The sequence below is a fragment of the Protobothrops mucrosquamatus genome, unplaced genomic scaffold (assembly GCF_001527695.2).
Source record: "Protobothrops mucrosquamatus isolate PMUCROS unplaced genomic scaffold, P.Mucros_1.0 scaffold283, whole genome shotgun sequence".
Lineage (NCBI taxonomy): Eukaryota > Metazoa > Chordata > Lepidosauria > Squamata > Viperidae > Protobothrops > Protobothrops mucrosquamatus.
This window is the reverse complement of record NW_015386627.1, coordinates 103,950-129,621: the sequence shown is the minus strand read 5'-3', so window position 1 is coordinate 129,621 and position 25,672 is coordinate 103,950. Positions and strand designations below refer to the sequence as shown.

Genomic DNA, 25,672 nt, shown 5'->3' with positions numbered 1-25,672 from the left:
TACAGGCTCTAATATGCCTTGCTGGAGCAGTTTGTCCAGTTCAGCATCAATCTTACCCTTAAGAGCAAATGGTACTCTCCTAGGTTTAACCCTAATGGGCTGTACAGCTGAATCTAGCTTTAATGAAACTGGAGGTCCTTTGTAGGATCCTAGCTCAGAACTGAACACATCTGCAAACTCCTTGCAGACATCTGTAAGGATCTCTGTTTGCAGCTTGTGTAGCCCTGTTACTTGGATTCCCAAGGCCTCAAACCAATCGAGTCCAATGAGACTCGTTCGCTCACTCCCCACAACCAGCACGTCTCTCTCTCTCTCTCTCTCTCTCTCTCTCTCTCTCTCTCTCTCTCTCTCTCTCTCTCTCTCTCTCTCTCTCTCTCTCTCTCTCTCTCTCTCTCTCATGATAACAGTACTGGGTGTCTGAAACTCATTTAGCAATATATTTATAGTTAAACTATTTAAAAGACTCTAAAAGAGTCCTCATGAAAAGTAACTAAAAGTAGCTCATGGGTCCCAATTAGCCCCCCATCACAAAACAAACAAGTAAAATTGAATTAAATTAGAAAGGAAAATGCATCACCAAGTATCGAAGAGAAAAAGGCACCACCAAATATGACAAGAGGCAATAACATCTGAATAATCTTCTATTGCAGCCACAGGAATGTGGTTATTGTATTTAATTTTACAAATGAGAATATGCTTCAATATAATAGTGCTGCTGAAAATAACAATATCTCAAATCTTGTATTGTATCACTTTTCCACCTGTGAACAATCTGTTGAGTGCAAGGAAGAGACCAAAGCAAACAAAACTTTTCTGCTTCCTAAGTAAAATGTCAAAACTCTAGCTAGCAAAACTAGATCTGAAATTATTATCTGAAGATACTTTGCAAATGTGGTTTTACATTAAACTATACTTTCTTGTTAGGTTTGAAAAGGGAAAGATACGATGTTTGACATACTTTTGCTTAATGAATTAAGACCTAATAAACCTTGGGTTTGGAAAATTCCTAGTTACTATGAAGGAGATATGTACTGAATTTGTTTTCCTTTTCCTTAGAAAAGGGAAAGGAAGGCAAACAATTTCTAGTGAGAGGCAGGTTGGTGTTGTGATTAAGACACGAAACATTTTTTTTTGGCTTTTGTGTCATTAAACAAAGAACCCTGAATAATTTTTTCCAAATCTATCAGACTTGAAAAGTGCTGCTCATTCTAATAAAAAAGGGATTGCAATAAATGGGCTGGACTTTCAACCTTTTCTTATTTTCAAAACAAAATTCTGAATTTCAAGTTTCTTGTAAATTTCCTTTCCCATAGCTGCTACAGTTAGGAAAGGTGGTTTTTTCTCTCAAAAAGACCTAAGCAAATAATACCTAGAAGGGGAGGGAGGCATACATCTTATTTCTCAATTCCACTCTACCCTGTCCTATAGCACATCTGCTGTGTTCTTCCCAAGAGTGCTTTGCATTTAAGCTTTTATCAGCAATTTCATCATCTGCCTTGCACTAAAAATCCAATGCTGACTCCTGAGAAAAAAAATGGGTGTGGTGTGGTTTCATGTGAAATCAGACACCTTTGAAACTCTAAATGGGTTATAACAGTGATGGCGAACCTTTTAGAGACCAAGTGCCCAAACTGCAACCCAAAACCCACTTATGCATCGTTGGGTGCCGGCTGGGTGTGGCCCATTGGGTGGGTGTGGCCCATTGGGTGGGCGTGGCTGCGGTGGTAACGGCAGACTGGGTGGGACTAAAAAATTCAATCAATCAATTCCAACTTTGCAAGATTTTTTTTCCCCACGAGAAGTTGAAATTGACTGATTGAACCTTTTTTTTTTTTTGTACATGGCGGCGGAGGTCTAAAGTGAAAAGGTTTTATAAAACCCAACTGAAGGCCTAGGACTGGGGCGATGGCGTGCGTGCCCACAGAGAGGGCTCTGAGTGCCGCCTCTGGCACCCGTGCCATAGGTTCGCCACCACTGGGTTATAAGGAGAAATTTAGTGGGTTTCACTGTTCATTATTAGTTTCTTTTCTTTTTTAAAAATTTGTTTTATTGATTTTTAACATACACCTTAATATTTGGTAAACATTGTGTTGTCTGGGTTAATGTTTAAAAACAATCAATAACAATTAATTTTTATAATTCTATAGTCCATATGATAGCTTTACATGATTTCCTCTTTTTCCAATAATATTCTCTTTTGCCAACCTTAAATTAATACAGTTCTTATTTAAATAAATGACAATTATATATAAATATTTTTCTCATGTTTCTGCAAGTAATAACCACATCAATATAAAGCTTCTTTTCATTGATCATCTTGATTGCCTCATCATAAGTCCTGTTTACATTCTTATTTAAATTTGTTTTCCCCACAATATTCAATTTTTTTCTTACTTGTTAAGATTTTCTCAAAATTAGTTCCACTTAAACATTTAAGTCTTTTTTCTCATATATGCCATCACATTTTTACATTTCTCATATCTTAAAAAAAGAGCATAAAAAAGAAAAAAAGACAAAATAGAGAAAACATTTCTTTTATATAAACCATCCCAACATTTTTATATTTCTCATATCAAAAAACCAAACACAAAAAAAGAGAAAGAAGGCATGCTATATTACTTTAGGAGCTCAGCTCTCTTAAACTAATCTTCATTTATATTCAAAATATTTCTATTTCTTTAACCATATTCAAACAAATGTTTAATTTTTAAATACTCTGTCTGGTAATTTCCATTGTCTAATTTTTTAATTCTCACTTTTGCCTTCTTTTTTTGTCCTACATCTTTCCTGTTCAATATGCTTCAGTGAGTCAGAGAGTCTTCCCATAAACTTATAAATGTTGTTGCAGGTACAAAAGACCAAACAGGTAGGTCTTTTTTATAGGAAGGTGTCTCTCTTTCATGTTCATTGAAAATCTTTTCCTTTTTGCCTTTCTTGATTTTATTTATTATTTTTCATCTCTCAAGATCTCGTAATTCTCCTGGCAAATCCATTTTACCAATTTTTTCTTGTTCTCAAAATTATTTTGTAATTTTAAAGTGTAGTTTGTCTTTTCCATATCCAGAGTTTCTTGTAATTTTTTTTCCATCTGGGTTAAGTCATATTTCTTGTATTGTTAAATTCCATCTTGAAATCACTCTCCTCTGTCTTGTAATCAGTTGTCTGTTTTTTCTGCTCACTCTCTATTTTTATTTTCTGAGAATTTTTATGTTGTAAAGTTAAATTGGAGATGTGTTCATTTATGTTTTCAAGGTTATGTTTAATTTCCTCATGGTTTGAGATTATTGTTGTTTGAATTAGTTGCAACATAGCATAATCTCCTTCTGGAAAGTATTTGTTTTTTCTTAGTATATTCTTTTTGCAGATCTCTGGTTTTCCATGATAGCCAAAAATCAAAGTTTTTCTTTCTCTGCAGACAGCTTTAGAGTCACAGTTGAGTTAGTATTGTAATCCAGAAAGGTCAATTCTTTTTTTTTTTTTAGAGTTTATAATTCTCACTTTGTAGAAATCTCAAGATGTTTTATATTTTCTTTTTGTCACAGCTGTTATTTGTTATTAAGACATTGAAGGTCACCAAAATCAAATTTATCTTTTCCTGGGCCTTGCCAGTCTCTGTAATAAAGCAGCTGTTGTTGTATATTTTCATCCACCACTAGATGTCAGTTATTTCAGTAATAGACAATTATTTACTTCTATTTTCATGATATATAAAAGGAAAATCTTAACAGATAGCACCCATTTCAAACTTATCCAAATTAAGTCTTATAGTCTTTTCATTTCAATATATTTTTATTCCCCCTGAAAGGGTTAATTCACCACTTCCGTCTGCAGGAGGGTAGGGCAAAAGCCCTCCTCCTCACTTTTGGAGGCTTTTTGCTTCTTGGGGGTTTTATTTCTTTTTTCTTTCAGGAAATCAATTTCCAAATAGGAGAGAGAAAATCACTGTTCTTACCCAGTTCCAAACACATTGTTTACAGTCAGCTTGAAGTAGTACTTTTGGACGTCGGTTGCTTGTAGTTTGGGCTAGATTCTGAAGTTAAGCTAGCCTCTTCTCCTACCGGTTTCTCGAGGGCTTTTCCCAAACCAATCAGATCGACTGCTGTCTTTCCACAATTGGCAGGACTTCCCCCCTTCTGTGTTGCCTCTACGGGGCAACTTCAGGCCCATTTAGGGTCTCCTTGCAGGCAGAAATCACCTGTAGGGAGCGGAGCCCCACGACCCTTGGCTGCTGCACTACTGCGCAAAACCAGAAAGTCATTCTTAGTTTCATTCTTTATCCCTCAACATGGCATATGATAAGGGGTGAAAAAGGGAGGGGAAGATACAACATTTAATAGAGTTTCCATGGAGTAGTTTTGTCTTTCTGAAAACAAATGAAAAATCTTTTGAATAACTTGAGGTTCTGGAAGCATTCCAGACATTGAATGAATACCTTCCTCTGTCAAAGTACGAATGTAATGCACAATCCAAGTCTTGCCTTAGAGCGACTTGCATTTACTATATTACCAAGATATAGGAACAGGCTTATCTAGGCAATCCCCACCTCATGGGAGTGGTATGCATTACTACAACTATGCCAAACTCTTATAATTTTCTTCCTTATTGCAAAACTCAGCCCAGCAGTTTTATGTTACATAACAAGGTTATTTGTTTGTTTGTTTAAATTTATTGACCACTCATCATACCACAAGTTTATAATATTAAAAGGATAATTTTACAAAACTTATGTAGGTAGTCCTCAACTTACAGCCATTCATTTAGTGACTGTTCAAAGTTACAATGGCACTGAAAAAGGTAACTTATGACCATTTTTCACATTACAGCCATTGCAGTATCCTCAGGGTTACGTGATCAAAATTCAGCAACTGGTTCTTATTTATGATGCTTGCAGTGTCCAGAGTCATGTGATCACCTTTTGTGACTTTCTGACAAGCAAAATCAATGGGGAAGTCAGATTCACTTAGCCGTGTTACTAACTTAACAACTTGATTCACTTAATAACTGTGGCAGGAAAGGTCATAAAATGGGGCAAAACTCACATAACAAGTGTCTTGCTTGGCAACAGGAATTTTGGGCTCATGGTCATAGGTTGAGAACTATCTTTTACACAATAGGAGCTAAATAATAAAAAAGATAAATATACAACCCTAGTTAAAAGATGGGAGGGAGGAAGTAGAATAAGTGCGGGGGGGGGGGGAGGGAGAGGATCTGTTATTAGTCTGTCATCCATCCCCTATGTGAAGATCCCCTATTGAAGCACCAAGCAGAGCCAGGTTTTGAGGTTTTTATGAAAGGTCAGGAGAGATCTCTCGGGGGGGGGGGGAGATGTTGCACAGGGCAGGTGCAACAGAAGAGAAGGTCTTCTCCTGGATCCCTCCAGCTGGAATACCCTGGCTGATGGGACCCACCACTGTTCCTCTGCCAGAACAGGTGGGTCTCAAGAACCAACAATGTCTCCATAAAGCAATGGATCATACACATGAAGGCAGAAAGGTGATTAATTGGACCTGCACTGTGAAGCAAAGCCAATCTTTCTAGCACATTGGCACTGAGCCTTTGACAGGTATTCTGATTACTTTATAGGAAAAATGAAATGTGGGGTTGTGGTTAAAAAAAGGCAAATAGTTCAGGTTTTGGTAGCTCAAGCACACACTCCCTGCAGCTGAGTTTGAAGCTATTCTCAAAAAATCAAACTCTTTCTGGGGACTGTGATAACAGGCGAATGCCCACATCAGGAGACCCACCAGCTTCTAGCACAAGGCTGGAAAAGAGCCCAAACTAGTTACAGTTCCCATCAAATATTTTAAAGGCCTCTTAAGCAATAAACCTGTTCCCTGTCTGGCCACAAATCATTGGAGGGGTTGAAGCTATTATTGGATCAAGCCACCCTAATCAACAATTTGTTCATCCACCCACCCAGTCTATGCCTGACATCAGAACCTTCAGCCACGAAAGAAGGTTTGCATACTCCATGTGTAGAAGTTGGAACCTGGTGCTTTCCTGGTGGTGGTTGCAACTGAGGAAGCTGCAGAAACAGCCCTGAGGGTGCCCAATGATATCAATGTCCAAATGCGTACAACTGAGGTGACCTCTAAAATTAGAAGTACCAATGATTCTAGTACCAATGCTGGTCATAGATGTAGGAAGCATATAATAGAATCTGGCCATCAAGAAATAATCACAGTGCTCCTTCACCTAGACCCAAAGAGACCTAAAAGAAGCCGCACAAGAAGGAGAAAAGATGGCTAATAGTCTTTTTGCCTAGTAGATTTCAGTAGGAATCCAGGAGGAGGATTTGCAGTCACCTCAAAGGTCTCTGACGACCAGATTGCCACCACTAAACAAGGATGGGTTTGCACTTCTATATCAAAGGGTTGTTGTGTACACATCCTTGGCCAAATTGCTTTGTTAAATGAAAGTATCCATATCCTGTACAAAGAAATATAGTCCATCACCAGTCCTAGAAGATCATTTTTTATCACAACTCTAAGTAGAATGATTTAATGGTATAGGAAGATGGTGAAAAGAGTAGTGATATTGATGTTTGTAGTTATTAGCATAATTTTATCTATGGTGTTTTAATTTTTAGTGTGCCATGTCTCTACAGTACATACAATGGGCAAGTAAAATTTGTAGAAATTCTCTGGTGAAATTCAGCAAGGCCAGAAATATTTATATAGTGACACTTTCAGTAAATTATTTTTTTCTTTTTTTAAACAAGTTTTATTAATTTTCCAATTTCACAAATCTCATCCTAATATCATCACTTACTAATAAAATAACCTTTATCATCTGAATCCATCTTCTATATTATAATTCAAAACTATTATTTTAGTAACTAATTTTTATTTCCCTTATGGGTCTAAATTCTAAATATTAAATCAATTAATGTCTTTTAAAGTGAAATTTTAGGCTCTTCCATTAAAGGTCACATAAAAAAACCCATTTTTTAAGTCTAACTCTGGCCTTTTGTGCCAAACAGGCTTCCATAGCAGTGCCTTTAAATCCTCAGATGGATCTCCCTTCATTCCTGCATATGTCATTTGAATCAAGGGAGACCATCCAGTTATCAACTTTTCAAGGAAGCTAGTCCCTTCATAGTCATTAGATTGTTGACCTAATAATTTGAGTCTCCATATTTGGCTTAGTATATTTGTCATGAGTTCAGGCTGGTCTTCTTTTTCTTCTGGTTTCAGCTGGTTTAAATAAAAAGTCATATTCAATGTTGTAGTTGTTGTTTGGTTATCTGGGTTGTCTAAATTCTCAGTGTATTGTGTATGTAAGTCTTCAACACCTTCCGTCTTAGTGTTGCTTTCTTCAGTTTCTGTTGCTGTTAAAATTGCAGATTTTTTTTAGATGAAATCAAGGTTTGGGTATCAGGGTTCTGAGTAGGTTGTAACTGGTATTCTTTAAAGTCCACTTTAGCGTTAATTCCTTCTTCTTCTGTTGCCTTTTGAGTTGTAAGTTCATCAGTTGAAGTCTGGGATGCATTTTGTAGCTTTAAGGTGGCGCCTTTATCTTTCAGTTTGGAATTTATTAGCTCAGTACCCTCTAGGATTTTTTCAAGTATAAGTTTTTAGTTAAGTTGTGGGTGGTATTCCTCCATTTCTGTGGTGTTTACAGATAGTCCTTTAGTGGAGGCTATTTTTGATAAAAGTCAATAAATGTCCACCTCCACTATAGAGAGTTCTTTTCACCACCCAGCTGTTTCAAGTTCTTATCTTTTTTGATAATGTCAAGGACAAATCTTAGTCTCATAAATCTCCCAGTCAGAAAAAAAATTCACTTGCTGTACCAAATTTCGCCACAAGATGTCCCCAGTAACATGTAAAGTTAGGCTTTTATCCGGTTTAACAAAGGAAGAAAGAAATATTCTTTCCCCCCCCCCCAGCTTAGCAAATAGGTAAAATAATAGGTCTCTGTAGGAATAAAGAACCTTTTGGGACCCCAGGTATCCAAAAATTATATTTAGTCGTTTAGTTTGGTGGTTCTTTTTTCCCCCCTTAGCTTTATATTCCCAGAGTAGGCAGGAGCCGCAGAATTAAGAGGGGAAAAAAAAGAATTTCCAAAGGCTTTTACAGGAAAGGAGTTGGGAAGCAAGAAAGGTAAGGTAAGGTCTCATCCAATTCCTCCACATTGCTTTTGTCGTGCTTAGTAGTGCTTTTGGCTTTTGGCTGGAACAGCTTGGTGATCGGCCATGTCAATGGCCGATCTTTCCTTCGTCGGCCCAAAGGAGCTGCCTTGGATCAAACGGAAGGGCTGCCACCCTTCTGCAATCTATCAAGGGTCCTCCTCAGCGATGGTCGCCCCTCCAGGGCGACTTTCGACTCTTTCCACGGTCTTCCGATGGAGGGAAACCAGACAGCAGAGAGAGCATTCTCCGCACACGTCCGCCAGCGCTGTGATCACCTGTAAATTATTTTTTTCAAAGTGTCAAAAGGGAAGGGAGAGAAATGATAACTTGATGACAGTTAAGAATGTTAAATGCTGAAGAATATAAAAACACGGGAATTCTTCAAATAGGGAAATTCCTCTTTAAATCCTAGAGGGAGCAACAGCAAAAACAATAGCTTCTATAGGAAAGGAATCCCATTCATAAGAAAAGATCTCAACTATTGTTTTAAACACCAAATCAACTAGGAATTAAAGTATGTAGAATCAATCCATCAAAAGTTAGAACTGATTAAATTATCTAAACTGTCTAAGTTTCCCCTCCCCAGCTTCTTTGTGAAACTGACAAATAAACTTACAGATATGCAGCTGAAGAATTCTGATACTGATAGGATTAGGAAGGTTTCATCATCCTATACAAGATAGGATAGGATAGAAACAGAACAGAATAGAATACAATTATTTATTGGCCAAGTATGATCAGACACACAAGGAATTTGTCTCCAGCGCATAATCTCACAGTGTACATATAAACAGCATAGGTCATAGGTCATAATCATAGTTACAATCATTAATCATAAGTTACAAACAACAATTGATAAATCATAAGAAACCAATAGAAGAGGAAAAAAGATGAGAAATGAGATGGTGCTTTGGGAATTAAGTGTTCAGCAGAGTGATGGCACAGGGGAAAAAAAATTATTTGTCTGGTTGTTTTGGCATGCAATGCTCTATAGCGGGGTCCTGAGGGGAAAAGTTGAAATAGATTATGTCCAGGATGTGAGGGGTCCGTAGATATTTTTTCAGACCTCTTTCTGATTCAGGAAGTATACAGATCCTCAGTGGCAGGCAGTCAGGTTGCAATGTTTTTTTCTGCAGTCCTAACTATCCATTGAAGTCTGTACCTGTCCTGTTTGGTTGTTATGCCAAACCAGATAGTAATTGAGGTACAAATGACAGACTCAATAATTCCTCTGTAGAAATGTACCAGCAGATTTTTGGGCAATCTGAACTTTCTGAGTTGACGCAGGAAGGACATTCTTTGTTGTGCCTTTTTAATGATGGTTCTAATGTTAGATGTCCATTATAGTCCTTAGAGTTAACAGAACCTAGAAACCTGAAAGTCTCTACTATTGATACTGTGTTGCCTAATATTGTAAGAGGTTGTAGAATAGGAGAACTACTTCTAAAATCTATCAACATCTCTACAGTTTTAAGAGCGTTCAGCTCTAGATTGTTCCAGCTGCACGACAGGGCCAGTTGATTTACCTTTTGTCTATATGCAGAGTTATCATCTAGAATGAGACCATTGACTGTTGTATCGTCTGCAAACTTCAGTACTTTAACAGAGGGATTCTTCAAAATGCAGTCATTGGTATATATAGAGAAGATTAATGGAGAAAGCACACAGTCCTGTGGGGCTCCTATATAATTGAACGGATGTTCGATGTGATTTTCCCTAGCTTCACCTTCTGCTTCCTATTTATTAGAAAACGTACGATCCATCTACAAGTGTGGTCAGGCACAGCTAGCTGAGTCAGTTTAAAGTGGAAGATTTCAGGAATAATGGTGCTGAATGCTGAAATCTACAAAAAACGACACTTACATAGTTCTTTGGGTATTCAAGATGTTGTAAGATGTAGTGCAGTGCCATATTGACAGCATCATCTGCCAATCTATTTGCACAGTAGGCAAATTGCAGGGGGTCTAGCAGCAGATCTGGCTTTCAGGTGGGCCAACACTAACCTTTCCAAGGTTTTCATAACTATGGATGTCAGAGCAACCTGTCTGTAGTCATTCAATCTCTTGATGGAGGATTTCTTGGGCATTGAAATGATAGTAAGTCATTTGAAGCAGGAAGGGACATAACACACCTCCAGTGACTTATTAAAGATGCAGATAAAGGGGACTTCCGGTGGAGATTGCTGCGGGAAATGGTGGCTTTTTTTAGCCGCCCACCTGGGGTTGCGTCAAAGCCTGAAGAAACAGCGGTCATTAGCTGTTTCTCGGCTTGGAACCTCGTCCCTCGGGCGAAGAGGGAGGGGTAAGCCTGCCCAGATAGAGATGGAGCTCCCTTTCTCCTCCGTTCTTTTGTTTGGAGGAGGGAGTGAAAGCTCTCTCGCAGTCTGGGCTTTTTCTCCGCAGCCCATGGTGCCTTTGTTCCTTCTTTTTAGGGACAAAGCCAGACGCAGCCTTCACATTTAAAGAACTTGAAACTGTGAGTAAGAGTGCAAGCAGACAGAACTGACCAGGAGGACTGGATTAGAGTGATTTAAGACCTTAACGCAGAGAATATTATAACATCTTCCTTATCTTGTATAAAGCTAAAGTAAGAAGAAAATGGTTGCAGATTTGCTGTCTTTTTGTTTTTGCTGCTAAGAAAACTTTCACTCTTCTTCCGGTTACTGAATGGATAGAGATACATTGTAACGATATTTTTTTTTAGCCCACTGAAGGCTCAAGTTTTCCTTTTTTCTTCTACATAATTTGTATTTATTGTTTTGTGAGTAAATTATACTCAGAAGAAGTTTTGAAAATGCCCTTAAAATATACTGGAATCTCTGCTTTTTCTAAAGCTATGATTTTATCGCCAGTTATATGAATTCTACAACAGTCTAAATCTAAAATGTTTTTACCTTCGTTCCCTTCGTCAATCATACTGAAAGATGGATTATATGAAAACATCACATCTGCTTTTCAAGGTTCTACAGTTCATGCAGACTGTATAGAGGGAAGAGCGAATGAACTATCTGAAAATACTGAAGGGAAGGAGGACAGACTTGTAAAAGTTGAAGACGCTGTGGAAATATTTGCCCTGAGAAGAGGATTGAAAGATGAGCAGGAAAAGCTGAGAGAGGAAACTGTGATAGATCTGGTTGTGGTTCTGGTGTGCGACCCTGAAGAAATTTTGAGAAAAAAAAAAGTTTATAGAGTTAATTTAGGGGTCGCGCATCAGAGAAATATACCAAGAGATGTTGCTGTTTTACTTATCGGTTTTGAAGGTTGATTTGTCATCAATAAAGCGATTTCAAAGAATGGAAGAAATGCACCAGTTTGTTAAATTATTTGGAGCCGATGGGAGGTGTGAGATTGAAGAGATCCGGAAGGACAGATTTATAAGGAATGTTTTGGAAGTTTTATGTTTCTACAACTTTTGATTTGGTATATTAATGGTTTGAATTTGTTATAAAAAAGAAAGAGAATATTTTATTAAATAATATAATATAATAATGAGGTGATAAGTTTGTAAGAAATTTATACTGTTTTAAAGGACTGAAAGTAGTTGATTATTGGAGGTTTTTTATAAGGAATTACTTATTTTGAATGACTGAAGTAGAACTCATATAAGGAGAATTTATAAAATTAGTTAAAGATTGTATGTTTAAATGGGTTTAAAATATTGGAGAAATGATATTATTGGATATAAGGGATATAATTTGTAAATTGTAGTTGACTTATTATTAATAATGTGATTTAATTGAATGGAAGTTATTATTTGAAGAAATTTATACTATTTTAAAGGACTGAAAGTATTTGAGATTCAAGATTGAAATAGAGTTTATATAAGAAGAATTTATAGAATTAAAGATTGTATGATTAAATGGGCTCAAAATATTTGAGAATATTATTAGATATTTGGGAAATAATTTGTGAATTATTATTATACTTAAGATTTGAATTAAGAAATGAATAATAGCAGTAAGATTACTGGTTGTTTTTTATTTTAAAGAAATGGTAAAGATTTTTGTATATTTGAAGGTTTAACTTTAAGTTTGGGGAAGATGGATAGATTATTTTTAGAGAGATTATGAAAGTGGTTTTATATATATATATATATATATATATATATATATATATATATATATATATATATATATATATATAAAAATTTAGAGTTAAAGTATGCTTATATTTGATTGTTTTCATTTGAGTTAAAGCATGTTTATTTTTGATTGCTTTATATGTGGGTAGTTATATTTCGATTGGGGATGATGTTTGTTTAACCCTGTAATCAGTTCTGGGAAGTCTGGGGGGGGATTGGGGGTGGGAGTGGGAGGAAAGGTAGAAATAAAATAATTAGGAGTATTGATGTATGTTTAGAAGCAGAATTGTGTATTAAATTAGGAGTATTGATGTATGATTAATGTATGTTTATATTTGTATTTGTATGGGGGGGTTTATTTTAAAATTAATAAAACTTTTTAAAGATAAAAAAAGATGCAGATAAAGATGGGGGGGGCAGTTGATCAGCACAAGCTTTCAAGCAAGAGGGAGTTACCCTCTCTGGCCCTGGTGGTTTTCCATCTTTTTATTTGTGAAATAGACCTTGCACATCTTTTTCTGTGATCACCAGAGGTGGGGGCCCAGAGGGGTGGAGTTGGGTGTAGGATATTTAACTGTTGATGTATCTGAGATGGCGAGGGTAGCAATAATTGACAAAGGTCTCCTCTCAAATCTACAGTAGAACACATTCAGGTCATCTGCCAGTTGTGATTCCTTTCACCAAGGAAGGGAAGTTTGCTGTAGCCAGTAATATTCTTCAAGCTTTTCCACACATTTGCTGGCTCATTTCTGGAGAGCTGATTCCTCAGCTTTTCAGAGTAGCTTCTCTTTGCTTCTCCTTTGTTAGTACATTCCAGGCCTGATTGTACAGCATTCTTTCTCCTTTCCTGTAGGCTTCCTCTTTGGCATGACATAGATGTTTGAGCTTAGTTGTGAACCAAGGTTTTTTTATTACTGTAGATGCGTTAGATGTTGGTTGTCACACATAAGTCCTCACAAAAGCTAACGTATGATGTCACAGTGTCAGTGAGTTCATCCAAATCTACTGAGGCAGCTTCAAAAACATTCCAATCTGTGCAGTCCAGGCAAGCCTGTAGCTTTAAATTTGCCTCTTCGGTCCAAAATTTCATTGTTTTAACTATTAGTTTTATGATTTTAAGTCTTTGTCTATAAACAGGTGCAAGGTGAATCATATAGTGATCAGAGTGTCCCACAGCCACTCTTTATAAAGAGCAATAGGCGTAGAGTAGCAGTGGTCTAAAATATTCTTGCCTCTTGTGAGATAGTTATCTTGGCAGCTCTTGGCTTAGGTTAGCACTGTTAAAGTCTCCTAATACAATGGGTAGGGAGTCTGGATATCTCTGTTCAGCCCACAAGATTTGGTCAGTTAGGGTTTGTAATGCCTTGTTTATTCTAGCTTGAGGTGATATGGAGACACTAACTAGGAAGAATGAAGAAAACTGGGGGAGGGGAATAATAGGATATGCAAATGATGAATAGTGTCTCTAAGTCCACATCACAAAATTTCTTTAGTGACTTTTTTACACCATCGATTGTTAATATAAAAGCAGATACCTCCACCCTTCTTTTTGCCTGATGTTTCTGCAATTCTGTCTGTTCTTTGAATCTGAAATCCTGGGATTTGCAAGCAGCTATCATTAATCCAGTCATCCAGCCCCCGTTTCAATGTAGCAGAGGGCTGCTGAGTTAGAAAAGTCTGAGTTGTTCCTATTTAAAAGGAGTGGTTCATCTAATTTACAAGTGAGCAAAGATTAGTTAAATATAGTGAAAGAAGGGCAGATTTTCTTAGGCCATGCTTTTGAAGTCTTTGTAAACTGCTTCCTTGCTTGCCCCTCCTTCTTCTTTTGTTTCTCTTCTGCTTCTTTCTAACTGCCTTGCAAAGAGAGATAACTGCCATTCCCTCAGTCAGGATTTCCTCTACATTTGAAAAGAAGGAAGGAATAGATCCAGAAAGCTGCTTGTTATTTAAAATCCACTGTCTGATATTCAAAATCTGATCTCTTGAATATGAAATTCACAGAGAGTCACAGAAAATATAATTTTATACTAAAAAAGACAGATGTAATCAACCAAGTCTAAACACTAAAGTTATGAAAGAAATCACATAGATTGACATGTAAATAACAAAGAAACTTTTTATAGAGCTCTGAACTTTTATGCAGGCTGCTTGATCTTTGTCCCAAGCATAAGACAGTTTCTACAAAAATAAACAGCTGAAAATCCCTCCCTTGTTCCAGCATGATTTATCGACCATTAGCTCTGGGGAAAACAACCCTGCTGAGGCTCAACCCAACATTACTCATATCTATTCTACCTACTAGTTTAGAAATTTCTGCTGAAGAAATTGATAATATATTTTCCCACCAGAAGGTCTACATCTCCAGGCTCTCTGTCCCCACTATTTTTTTCTTCCTCCAATCTCCTTTAAATATCCTTTATATAAATTCTGATATTATTTAATTGCATCACTGTTTTCCTTGATTGTGGGCTGGTAAAAACTCAGTGTTAATAGGAAGCTAAAAAAGGTGAGGCAGAAGTTTGAGTTTTCTCAGTGCCGCTATTATAATATCCAAAATCTTTCTCAAGCATGTAGTTAGACGCTTGTCTAGTGTGCATTTGTTCTTGTATCAGATAGCTCTTCCATTTTCTCTTCTGACCTTAAACAGAGAGAGGATGATTTCATTCGCAGGTTTAGTACAGGGCAGTAACCTGGAAGTTGCAGACAAAGCTATCTTGAAAGTGCCACTGAACCATGAATATCAAACATATCAAAAATATCAAAATATCTCCTTATAGCCTATTTAAGAGATGTTATTTAACATATACTAGGGTGGAAAAGGAGGTAGGATCAGGAAAACAGATAGAGGTAGGAATCTATATATCAATAGTTTGATTTAGTGGTTAAAGCATCAGGGCTAGAAAATGATAAACCATGAATTCAATTCCTAGCTGGGTAACTTTGGGCCAGTCACTCTTTCAGCCCAACCCACCTCACAAGGCTATTGTCGTGGAGAAAATAAGATGTATTGGATATGTTCGATGCCTTGAGTCATTTGTAAAAATAATAAAAAGAATAATGCTGGGATATAAATAAACAAATCTATCCTCCCACTAATTCCTGCAGAATGTCAAGGGCTGAATTTTTACCCCATTCAGTTGACCTTTGATAAAATTGGCTAAGAAAAAAGATCTCATTTTCAAAAAGAATTCAGAAATCAGAATACCGTATTTTCCGTCGTATAAGACGACTTTCTAAACCCTGAAAATCTTCTCAAAAGTTGGGGGTCGTCTTATACGCCCAGTCGTCTTATACGCTGGAAAATACGGGTATTCTATTTTATTCCTTTATATAAGCTGAGGACACGATGGGGGTGGCAGCCGGGAGCCACTGCCTCCCATCCTGCTCCCTCTCCCTGGACACGATGGGGGGGGGGCGGCCGGGAGCTGTTGCCTCCCGTCCTGCTCCCCCTCCCCGCCCATTCAGCTGAGGACGCGGCGGCCAGGCTGGGGGTGGCGTGGACTCCCGACGATGCTGCAGTGGCCGCTGCCGTGCCGCCGCTGCCGCCACTAGAGCCGCTGCCTCCCGGCCTGGTCCCCCTCCCCGCCTGTTCGGCGCCGTCTGCCTTTCATTCTCTCTCTCTCTCTCCTAACCTGGAGGGAGAGGGAGAGAGAGAAAGAGAGAAAGAGGAAAGAAAGAGAAGAGAAAGAGGAAAGAGAAAGAGAAGAGAGAGAGAGAAAGAGGAAAGAGAAAGAGAGAGAGGAAAGAGAAAGAGGAAAGAAAGAGAAGAAAAAGAGAGAAAGAGGAAGAGGGAAAGAGAAAGAGGAAAGAAAGAGGAAAGAGAAGAGAAAGAGAAAGAGGAAAGAGAAGAGAAAGAGAAAGAGAGGAAAGAGAGAGAAAGAGGAAAGAGAAAGAGAAAGACAGAGAAAGAGAGAGGAAAGAGAGAGGAAAGAGAGAGAGAAAGTTAGAGGAAAGAGAGAAAGAGAAAGAGAAAGAGAGGAAAGAGAGAGAAAGAGAGAGAAAGAGAAGAGAGAGGAAAGAGGAAAGAGAGAGGAAAGAGAAAGATAAAGAGGGAGAGGAAAGAGAGAGGGGGAGAGGAAAGAGAAAAAGAGAGGAAAGGGAGAGAAGGAGAGGAAAGAGAGCGAGAAAGAGAGGAAAGAGAAAGAAAGGGGGAGAGGAGAGAGAGAGAGAGAGGAAAGAGAAAGAAAGAGGGGGAGAGGAAAGAGAGAAAATGAGGAAAGAGAAAATGAGGAAAGAGAAAAAAGATTGAGAAAAGAGAGAGGAAAGAGAGAAAGGAAAGAGAAGAGAAAGAGAGGAAAGAGAAAGAGAGGAAAGAGAGGAAAGAGAAAGGAAAGAGGAAAGAGAGAGAGAGAGAAAGAGAGAGGAAAGAGAGAGAGAAAGTTAGAGGAAAGAGAGAAAGAGGAAAGAGGAAAGAGAAAGAAAGAGAGAGAGGAAAGAAAGGAAAGAGAGAGAGAGGAAAGAGAGACAGAGAGAGAGAGAGAGACCCTTTTGACATCTAAAATGAAGATAACACTGCATATATCCTTTTTTACCTTTATTTTATATATACACACACAAACATACACACACACACACACACACACATATCATAAAGGTAAAAAAGGATATATGCAGTCTTATCTTCATTTTAGATATCAAAAGGGTTTTGCGACTCCCAGTGTTTTGTTTTCGGTGGGAAACGTGTCCAAGTGGCTCTTTGAGTGTTTTGGGTTGCCTACCCCTGATATAGCCCAAACTCTATATTTTAACTGGAAAAGTTGAGGGTCGTCTTATACACCCAGTCGTCTTATACGCCGGAAAATACAGTAGTTTGTTGTTGTTAAGTTTGCTTTCTTTAACCTGATCCCTGGTGAGTTTCCTTTTTTCAGAGAGGCATCATCATTCCTTAGGTGAGGGAAATGGGTAGTTGCTTAAATGTTTTTCCTCAGCTCAGACTGGTGAAGCAAACTCTTCCTGTCCCTTGAAGAGTGTGATATGGCATTGGCTGATAGTCTCATATCTTGGTGGCTTGAATGACTGCAGATAGCTATGGCAAGCTGTCTTTTGAAGTCAGCTCAGATGGTTGCTGACAGACTATGGAGTTAATGATTTGGCAGCACGAGACATTTAGACTTAAAGAGCCAGACTGGTTGCTATTTTGTGTTTCTGAAGGTAATTTGCATTATCTTTATTACCTATAAACTAATTTTCTTGAAAGATCACCTTCTGCCATCTGGCCCTGTGCAAGTGCTGAGATCTTATGCAGAGACGTATTTTCTCTTTTCTGAATTGGATGGGAATGAATTCGTGAAATAATAAAATAAATCTTTACATAGCGTTCTGTTTCAAATTTGGAAACAAAGTATTGAGAGGCACTTGCCTAACCCTGTATCAATTGTTGATTTTTGGCCCACAAATAAATCGGTCTTATTTAAGCATGACTTTATGACTTGGAACGTTTGTCTTCCCCTGGTATGGTCTTTTCACCTTTATTGATATTTTAATTGGTTATTTTCATATAGTTTATATAATTATGTATTTTTACATTTATTCAGTTTATATCCTGCCTTTTTAGTCATGTGAGTGCTTAAAGTAGCTATCAAAAGAATATAAAGATTACTACAGATAAATAAATGGCAACTATTTTTATGCATTTTGTGCAATATCTGGTATTTATTTCTTTATGTTGCTGTTTTTATTTAAATATTCTACTAAAAAGTTTATGGTAGTTAGCCTGAGCCTATTTGATTAAATAATAAGGTACATGTAGTTAAATGAAATAAGTAATAAATAGCACCTACAGGTGCCTAATAAAATAAGTACTATAAATACATTGTGTTATGTTCGAGTTTCAAAACAATCACTACATTTTATAATTTTTTATCAATGTTGTGTCTGTGAGTAGCAGTTTGGCTTCATGAATTTTATTAGGCACCCTGGATTTCCTTTTTGTGAAGAGAAGTGGGATTTTATTATTTGAAAAAAGAATGTGGTTTTGAGAATACCTGACTGAACTTCTGTACTTATCTTAAAGGAATAGTGTGATAGAAGAGTGACATCTAAGGCCTCTGGATGCTGGGAATAACTTTGTCCTTTCCATGTTTTATTTGATAGCACCAGTCAAAGATTATGTGGAAAAGATGAAAGCTTTTTCTTAGTCCAACATCAGATAATCCTTGCCTATGAGAAAATCTTGTCAAAACAGATAATCACTGTCTATGAGATAATAGTTGCTATCTTTAGTATTGCAGCCTGCTGTTGGCCATCAGTTTGTAAAGTGAGATTTCTGCCAAATCATTACCCTCTCAGGATGGGTGAGGCTGTTTGATTTACTCTTGTGTTATTCTTTCTTTCTTTTTTCTCAGAGACAACTGCCTGAATTCATCAGGATGCACAGAACCACCAGGATAAAAATCACAGAGCTGAACCCCCACTTAATGTGTGCCTTATGTGGAGGCTACTTTATAGATGCCACAACTATTGTGGAATGCTTACATTCATGTGAGTGTTAAATAAGGAAGTACCCTGTTTGAACTTGACAGACTCTCTGGACTTTCTTGTTGATGAGGGTCTATTTCAAATACTCAGGATAATCCTGTTGTCCATTCAGAACATGTATTCCCTCAGTGGTGGGATTCAAATATGTGAACAAGTTCTCTGTGTGCATGCCACTTCCGGAAGACTATTCTGGGCCTGGGCAACAAAAAATTAGCTACTGGTTCTGCTGAACTGGTGTGAACTGGCTGAATCCCACCACTATATTCCCTTCACTACAGGATAGCTAATCTCCCATTCTTCAAATTGTCTTGGTAACCTTGATTTCCCTGACTTTCAAAGTATTCTTCCTCTCTACTGCCCAATAAAGATAAATTTGTTAGTAAGTTTGGACCTGAGTGACAGTTAAAACAGCAAGATATGATGCTAATGCTATGAAGGATGAGTTAGGCTAAAGCTAATAAGCTAAAGATTCCAATTGACAAGATGCTCATAGTTAAAATAAAGAGGCAACATTTAGTTAAGTCTGAGTTCTCATCTTAACCATTTAATTCTACTTGCCAGTTAGTCACCAGTGAATGAGAAAAGAAAAAAGTAATCACTTAGCACAATATCAGATACCCCTGCTTCTTATTATTTAATGCATTACATATTTGACCGTATGTATGATGTCTGAGTACAGTTAAATGTCAGTTATTGATATAAATAAACCTCTTATTTTATAAAGAGCAAGTCGTCTAAAGATGCCTTCAAAACTCGTGAGACATGAAGTTACTACTACACACTCATCCACTGGAGTACAATTTCTCATTTAAATTTATAGCAAATGTGCTTACATTCTTAGCAAAAGGGATTGTGTGATTTTGAGAAGGCTAGTAAAATCATTGTTTCAAAAGCAAAAACAAGTACAGGTAGTCCTCAGAATAGCAGAGTTGGAATGGTCCTTGGAAGTTTTCTAATCCAACCCTTGCTCAACCCATAATATTAAAAAAGATCCTTTTTTGATATTTGCTTGAGAGCACATTGAAACTCACTGTAAAAAAGTCCACTTTCATCATCATCTGAGTCTACAATTGGAGCATAGATTTGTAGTATGGTGATATTGAGTGACTTGCTTCAAATATGGATAGATACTGTGTGATCACTGCATGCTCTGTGATTCTCAACACATTTAGCTACTTGTCTGCTTATGCAGAATGCAACTCCTTTTTGTCTGATGATGTTGTTTTCAGAAAAATAAACCATAAACTCTACTGATTTGAATTCATCACTGCCTTAGCGTCACTGATGCTAAGGATGTCTCTGTTCACGCTAATCAATTCTCTATTTATAATTTTGAGTTTCCCAAGGGATATGCTTTTAATATTCCATGTTCCAATTTGATATAACTTTGTACAGCATAGGCGACCCCTTTTGTCTTGGGCATCGTCAATTCTTGGGCTTTGGAAAGACTTTCCTCCAACAATCCAACAATGTCATAAAAACCCACTAAAAGTTGGCTGTTGCATTTCTCCAATAGCTTGCTGGTTACTATCCAGCCCGGAGGGTCCACTGTTGGTATCCATACCCAAATCATGTTAAGTAATTGCCTTAAGGTGTTCTGGTGAGGTTTTTTTTTTACAGGATGTTCACCATTGTTTTCCCTAACCCTCCCCATTTATCTGGACTTGGGCTTGGCATATGGTTAATAAATCAACCATTTGGCTGGATTTTGAATAGACAATTTTTATTCCTATCCTATAATGCATGTCAAGTTTCTATCTTTGTTGCTGTGCATTTTTTTTAAAAAAAAATCAGACAAATGTTTCCTTTTGTCTATGACTAATATATCAAAAACTGCAGCCCTGAAAGAATTTTTGACTTCAGATGATTTTCTAGCTAGCTTGAGTAACCACTGCTTTGCTTCATAATAAGGCCAGATTTGATCCAGATTTGGATATCTCTTCATTTCATAAATTCTGGCACATTTTTCTGCATGACTCCCCTTTTCTACCAATGTTTTCTTTTCTTTTTTAGTTTGTAAAACCTGCATTGTCCGCTACCTGGAAACCAACAAATATTGCCCAATGTGTGATGTTCAAGTTCATAAAACAAGGCCTCTTCTCAGTATCAGGTATGAAACATTGTTTTATACTCCAATTTAAGACTACTTGTACGTATTTACCATGGATGGTGTCAGATGGAGCCATATATTAGCTTGGAGTGCTTTCTAAGTTTAGTTGTTTGCTTGCAGACATTTCATTACCAGAGTAAGTAATGAAACTAAGTTACCTAATCTGGTAACAAAATAACTGCAAGCAAACAATCAGGCTCAGAGAGCACAAAGGACTCTACAGTTCAACCCTGAACTATACACAGTATATTTCGTTCAGTTTGTAACATATAGTACTTGCAATATGGCATCTACCATACTGACTAGAGTTGATTACCATCTACTGTTACCATGCAGGATTCCAATAGTACTAATTCTTCACTTTCCTACACCTCTGCATTTGGAGTTGGGAGATAACTCAAGAGTATCATTGCATGCTATTTCTTTTTACTTCACATGGTCCAAGCTTAAGATCCAAAGTTCTCTTTAGGCATCCTCACATTTGATTGAAATGGTCTGAAGAGGTCTTGTCATTACATTTGTTTGAATACAACAGGGATGTCAAAGTCAATTTCACTGAGGGCCGCATCAGCATTGCAGTTGCCCTTGGGGGGCCGGGTGGGTGCAGCCAGGGTGGGTGCGGCCTACTGGGTGGGCATGGATGGAGTGGGCATGGCCTACTGGGTGGGCATGGCCAGCTCTACATCGTTCGCGTCAAGGGGGCCTGTGGGGGCCTGGGCAGGAGTGATATAGATCTGAGGGTCTCTGGCAGAAGGGAGTGGGACCAGGGCAAGTGCCAAGGCATGATCCACTGGAGGAGCCTCACTGTTCCTCTCAGGCCATGCGGGGGGGGGGGATGGATGATGGCATGGGCTGCCCGGAGCCCTGGGCAGCAGAGGTCAAACGCCCAGCCTGGCCCTTGAGCACCTGCGGCACCAAGCCCAGCCCCACTTCCCCAAGGGGGCGCCCAGCTGCACTTACCTCTTCCTCAAGGCTGCTGCTGTGCTTGCTCTCCTTACCCAGGCTGCTCATGATGAGTACGAGGGCAAAGTCAGAGGGAGGCCCATTCCCTCTTCATGGGAGGAGACCCAGCTTTGTATCCAAAGCTTCCTTAGCAATAGGATGGGAGACCCCAGGATAGGCCTGGAGGAGGGGGGCAAGGGGATGGTGAAAGGGCAGCAGGGCAGGACTAAGGCATGACTTCCCTCAGACCCTCCCTCTCCTTTTCTTCTTTCCTTTCTTCCTAAGTACAGAGTGATGGGAAAATATTTGAGACGAGGGAGGGAGAAAAACAGGCAAGAAACGCAGCTGGGGAGGTGTCACCCTTCATGAGGAATGAAGAAATGCACCATCATCTGGAAGTGGCCAGCACATGGCCCTCACCTACTTAATATATCTGGCTTGGTGGGCTCTGGGGGACGGGATGCCATGAGAAGTGTGAGAGTCAACGTTACCTACGCAATGCCACGCAGCCCCCAGCCTGCTGGTTTTGGCAGGCAGTGAGGTGCTCTCCTCACAGCGCCGAGAGGCTGAGCCAGGCGGTGCAAACCTGAAAAGTAATGCGACGCCGCCCAGCCCCCAGCTTGCCTGGTCTCAGCAGGCAGCGGGGCGCTCTCTTCACAGCACAGCCAGGTGGCATGAATCTGAAAAGAAGCGTGCTGCTGCCCAGCCCCCAGCCTGCCCAGTCTCAGCAGGCAACGGGGCGCTCTCACAGTACCGAGAGGTTGAGCTGGAACTGGGCAGGCTGGGGGTTGGGCAACATTGCACTTCTTATCAGATTTGCACCACCCAGCTCAGCTCTTAGCGCCATGAGGAGAGTGCCCCGCTGCCTGCCAAAACCAGGCAGGCTGGGAGTTGGGCGGCCTTGTGTTTCTTTTTGGATTTTCGCCACCTGGCTCAGCCTCTCGGCACTGTGAGGAGAATGCCCCGCTGCCTGCCTAAACTCCTCCCCCCCGGAGCCCATCAAGCCGGATGTGTGAAGTAGGTGAGGGCCATTTGCTGGCCACTTCCAGGCGATGGTGCATTCCTTCATTCCTCACAAAGGGTAACACCTCCCCAGCATGCACCCAGGGGGCTGGGCCAATGTAGCAGGGGCTGGTTCCTCGCTGTTTCCAGACGGCCTCGTGGAGCTAAAACTGAATACGTTTCAGCATAGATGGCCATCACAAAATTGTACATTGGCTCCCGGCTGACCTGGGTCAGGGCCAAGGCAGCGGGGGCCATTCCCTCACTGTTTCCAGGATGGCTTCACGGGCCACATGAAACCACTTTGCGGGCTGCATCCGGCCCGCAGGCCTTGTGTTTGACATGTCTGGAATACAAATTCAGCTTTCTATGCACTCCTGAACATTATTTTGTGGCAGAAAAATTTCTTTGTACACAAACTAATGTGAATACTATTTCCATTCAGAATTCCCAGTTCAATATGTACAGGTTGGGAACTTTATGCAGATCTATTTCTGTCTAGTTTCAAACCTTCATGTGAGCAGGCAAATACAAAAGGGGCTCCACTTTGTCCTATGCTTTGTTTTCAGAAAAATCTTTCCAGCATGACATGCTACAATATCTTTACAATTTAAGATGTTTGTTATTTAGAAATGATAGATATTTCTCCTGCTTTGGCTATGACTACATCTTTTCTGATCAGCCTAAAAGTTCCTCTGCATTCCAGATGTCCAATTTCTCAAAGGAGCTTACAGGCAGAAGGCAAATATGTTGTTGGATACTTTTCCTCTCAACTAGTCCTCTATTTAAAAGAATGTTTTTGGATCTGCCATTCTGTAGATAAGTAGATCTATGCAGTTTCTCCAGGTGAAAATGGATAGGAATATTGAGGGAGGAGGCATTGTATAACCTTGCTATGTTTTTCTATAGTTGGCAAATTCTCTATGATAAGGTAAAGCTGGAATTAAAGAGCTTTGTAAATTATAGTCCAGACAGAGCTTTTAAAGGAGTGTTTAGCTTACACATGAGTAACATACCCGAAGAAGCTACAATAATTATTTAACCTGTGTACACTTGTGGTTTATGATATAGTGATCTATTTGACTTGGAACTTTTATATTAACCTCCTGCCAGAGGCATGCTTGCAGCTTGAATTCTCTTTCCTAAAAAATAAAATCCCAGGACAAAAGTCTGAATAAATTATTCCAATACAAAATATTTGTACAGCTATATCTATTTATGTTTATTTATTTTCTTTTACTAAACTTATGGAGGGACAGAAGACAGTACAGAGCTTTACCTCCCTTTCAGAGTTTGCCTAGGTCCTTTCTGCTTTTTTGGGGGGGGTTCTTTTAAGTCAATATTGACTCCTGATGACTGCCTCAATAAATCCCTTAGTTTTCTTGGCAAGGTTTCATAAGTGATTTGCCATTCCCTCCATCCTAGGTAGGACTAAGGACTAAGGTAGGACTAGAACTCATAGTCTCCTGATTTCTAGCCTGGTACCTTAACCAGTACACGATACTGGCTCTCCTCCCTACTACTAGAGTAGACTAAATATTCCACTAGTTTTTAATCTTTACAGCATGGCTAGAATGCAAGTAATGATGACAATAGTAATAATAATGCAGTTTCAATTCTAATCTTTGGCTTGATTGTAAACTTCTTTGTAGTACTGACTTTTTTTTGTTTCTTAGTAAACTATTCCTATTTGTATTCATACAACAGTTGAATTAAGCCAACACGTCTTTCTCTTGTGGCCTTGAACGGCAATCTTACTGATTCCCTTTAAAGCTGGTTTTGGAGGAAACCAGATGTACTTTAATGAACTCTACTGATGGTTGGCATAGAAACCAAGTAGGCAGCTTGCCACAGATACATCTCTCTGACTGTATTTTTAGCACACAGTATGTATAAATTAATTTATATCGTAACACTTGAGTCTCCCTGAGAAATATTTACTAGCCTCATTCCAATGGGTCTTTCATCAACGGCACCCTGAACATTTCCATATTCAGATTTAAACTCCACACAAGCATGAGTTGTCAGTATTAAGAAACAAGTATGCTGGGGGGGGGGGACTCAATAGACAGATTAAAAGTGCAGCAAAATGTCAATAGGATTTAGTGATCAGTAGGTAAAAATAAAACTCAAGGAAAAACTGCATTATCTTCAATCAGAATTGAGCTGGAAGGGACCTTGGAGGTCTTCTAGTTGGACACTGCTGAAGCAGGAGACTCAATACCATTTCAGATAGATGACTGTCCAGTCTCTTCTTAAAAACCTCTAGTGAGTAAGCACCTACAACTTCTGAAGACAAGCTGTTCCACTGGCTAATTGTCCTCACTGTTAGGAAGTTTCTCCTTAATTCATGGTTGCTTCTCTCCTTGATTAGTTTCCATCGTTTCTTGTCCTGCCCTCTGGTGCTTTGGAGAATATGTTGACCCCTTTCTCTTTGTGGCAACCTCTCAAATACTGGAATACTGCTATCATGTCCCCCCAGTCCTTCTTTTCTCTAGACTAGACAAAACCCAAATCCTGCAACTGTTCTTCTTATGTTTTAGTCTCCAGGTCTTTAATCATCTTACTTAATTGCTCTTCTTTGCACTTTTTCTAAAATCTCAATATCTTTTTTGTAATGTGGTGACCAAAATTGGATGCAGTATTACAAGTGTGGCCTTACTATGGCTTGATAAAGTGGTACTAATACTTCACGTGATTTTGATTCTATGCCTCTGTTTATACCTGGGGGCAGGGCTTTTTTTCAGCCGGAACGCGGCGGAACCGCGTTCCGGCACCTTTTTCCGGGCCGGCCGCACCGGGCGCAACATCTGGGGGGGCGCGCTCGCACTCGCAGCTCTCTGCCCCTGCCTGGCTCACAACCGCGGCCATAGGGAGGCTCGGTCGGCGCGCCCCTGGCCCGTTTCCTAGGCGACCCTGCCCGAGCA

The 25,672-nt window shown here is 39.1% G+C and overlaps 1 protein-coding gene across 1 annotated transcript in view; it reads left to right on the top strand.

Annotated features, from left to right (window-relative positions):
- PCGF2 (polycomb group ring finger 2) overlaps positions 1–25,672 on the top strand; it is an 80,650-nt gene that overhangs the window by 25,410 nt on the left and 29,568 nt on the right. The window contains exons 2-3 of the mRNA XM_015814760.1: positions 18,559–18,694; positions 20,705–20,801. Coding sequence (XP_015670246.1) covers positions 18,583–18,694; positions 20,705–20,801 — 209 coding nt within the window. The 5' untranslated portion in view covers positions 18,559–18,582. The remainder of the gene's footprint in view (positions 1–18,558; positions 18,695–20,704; positions 20,802–25,672) is intronic.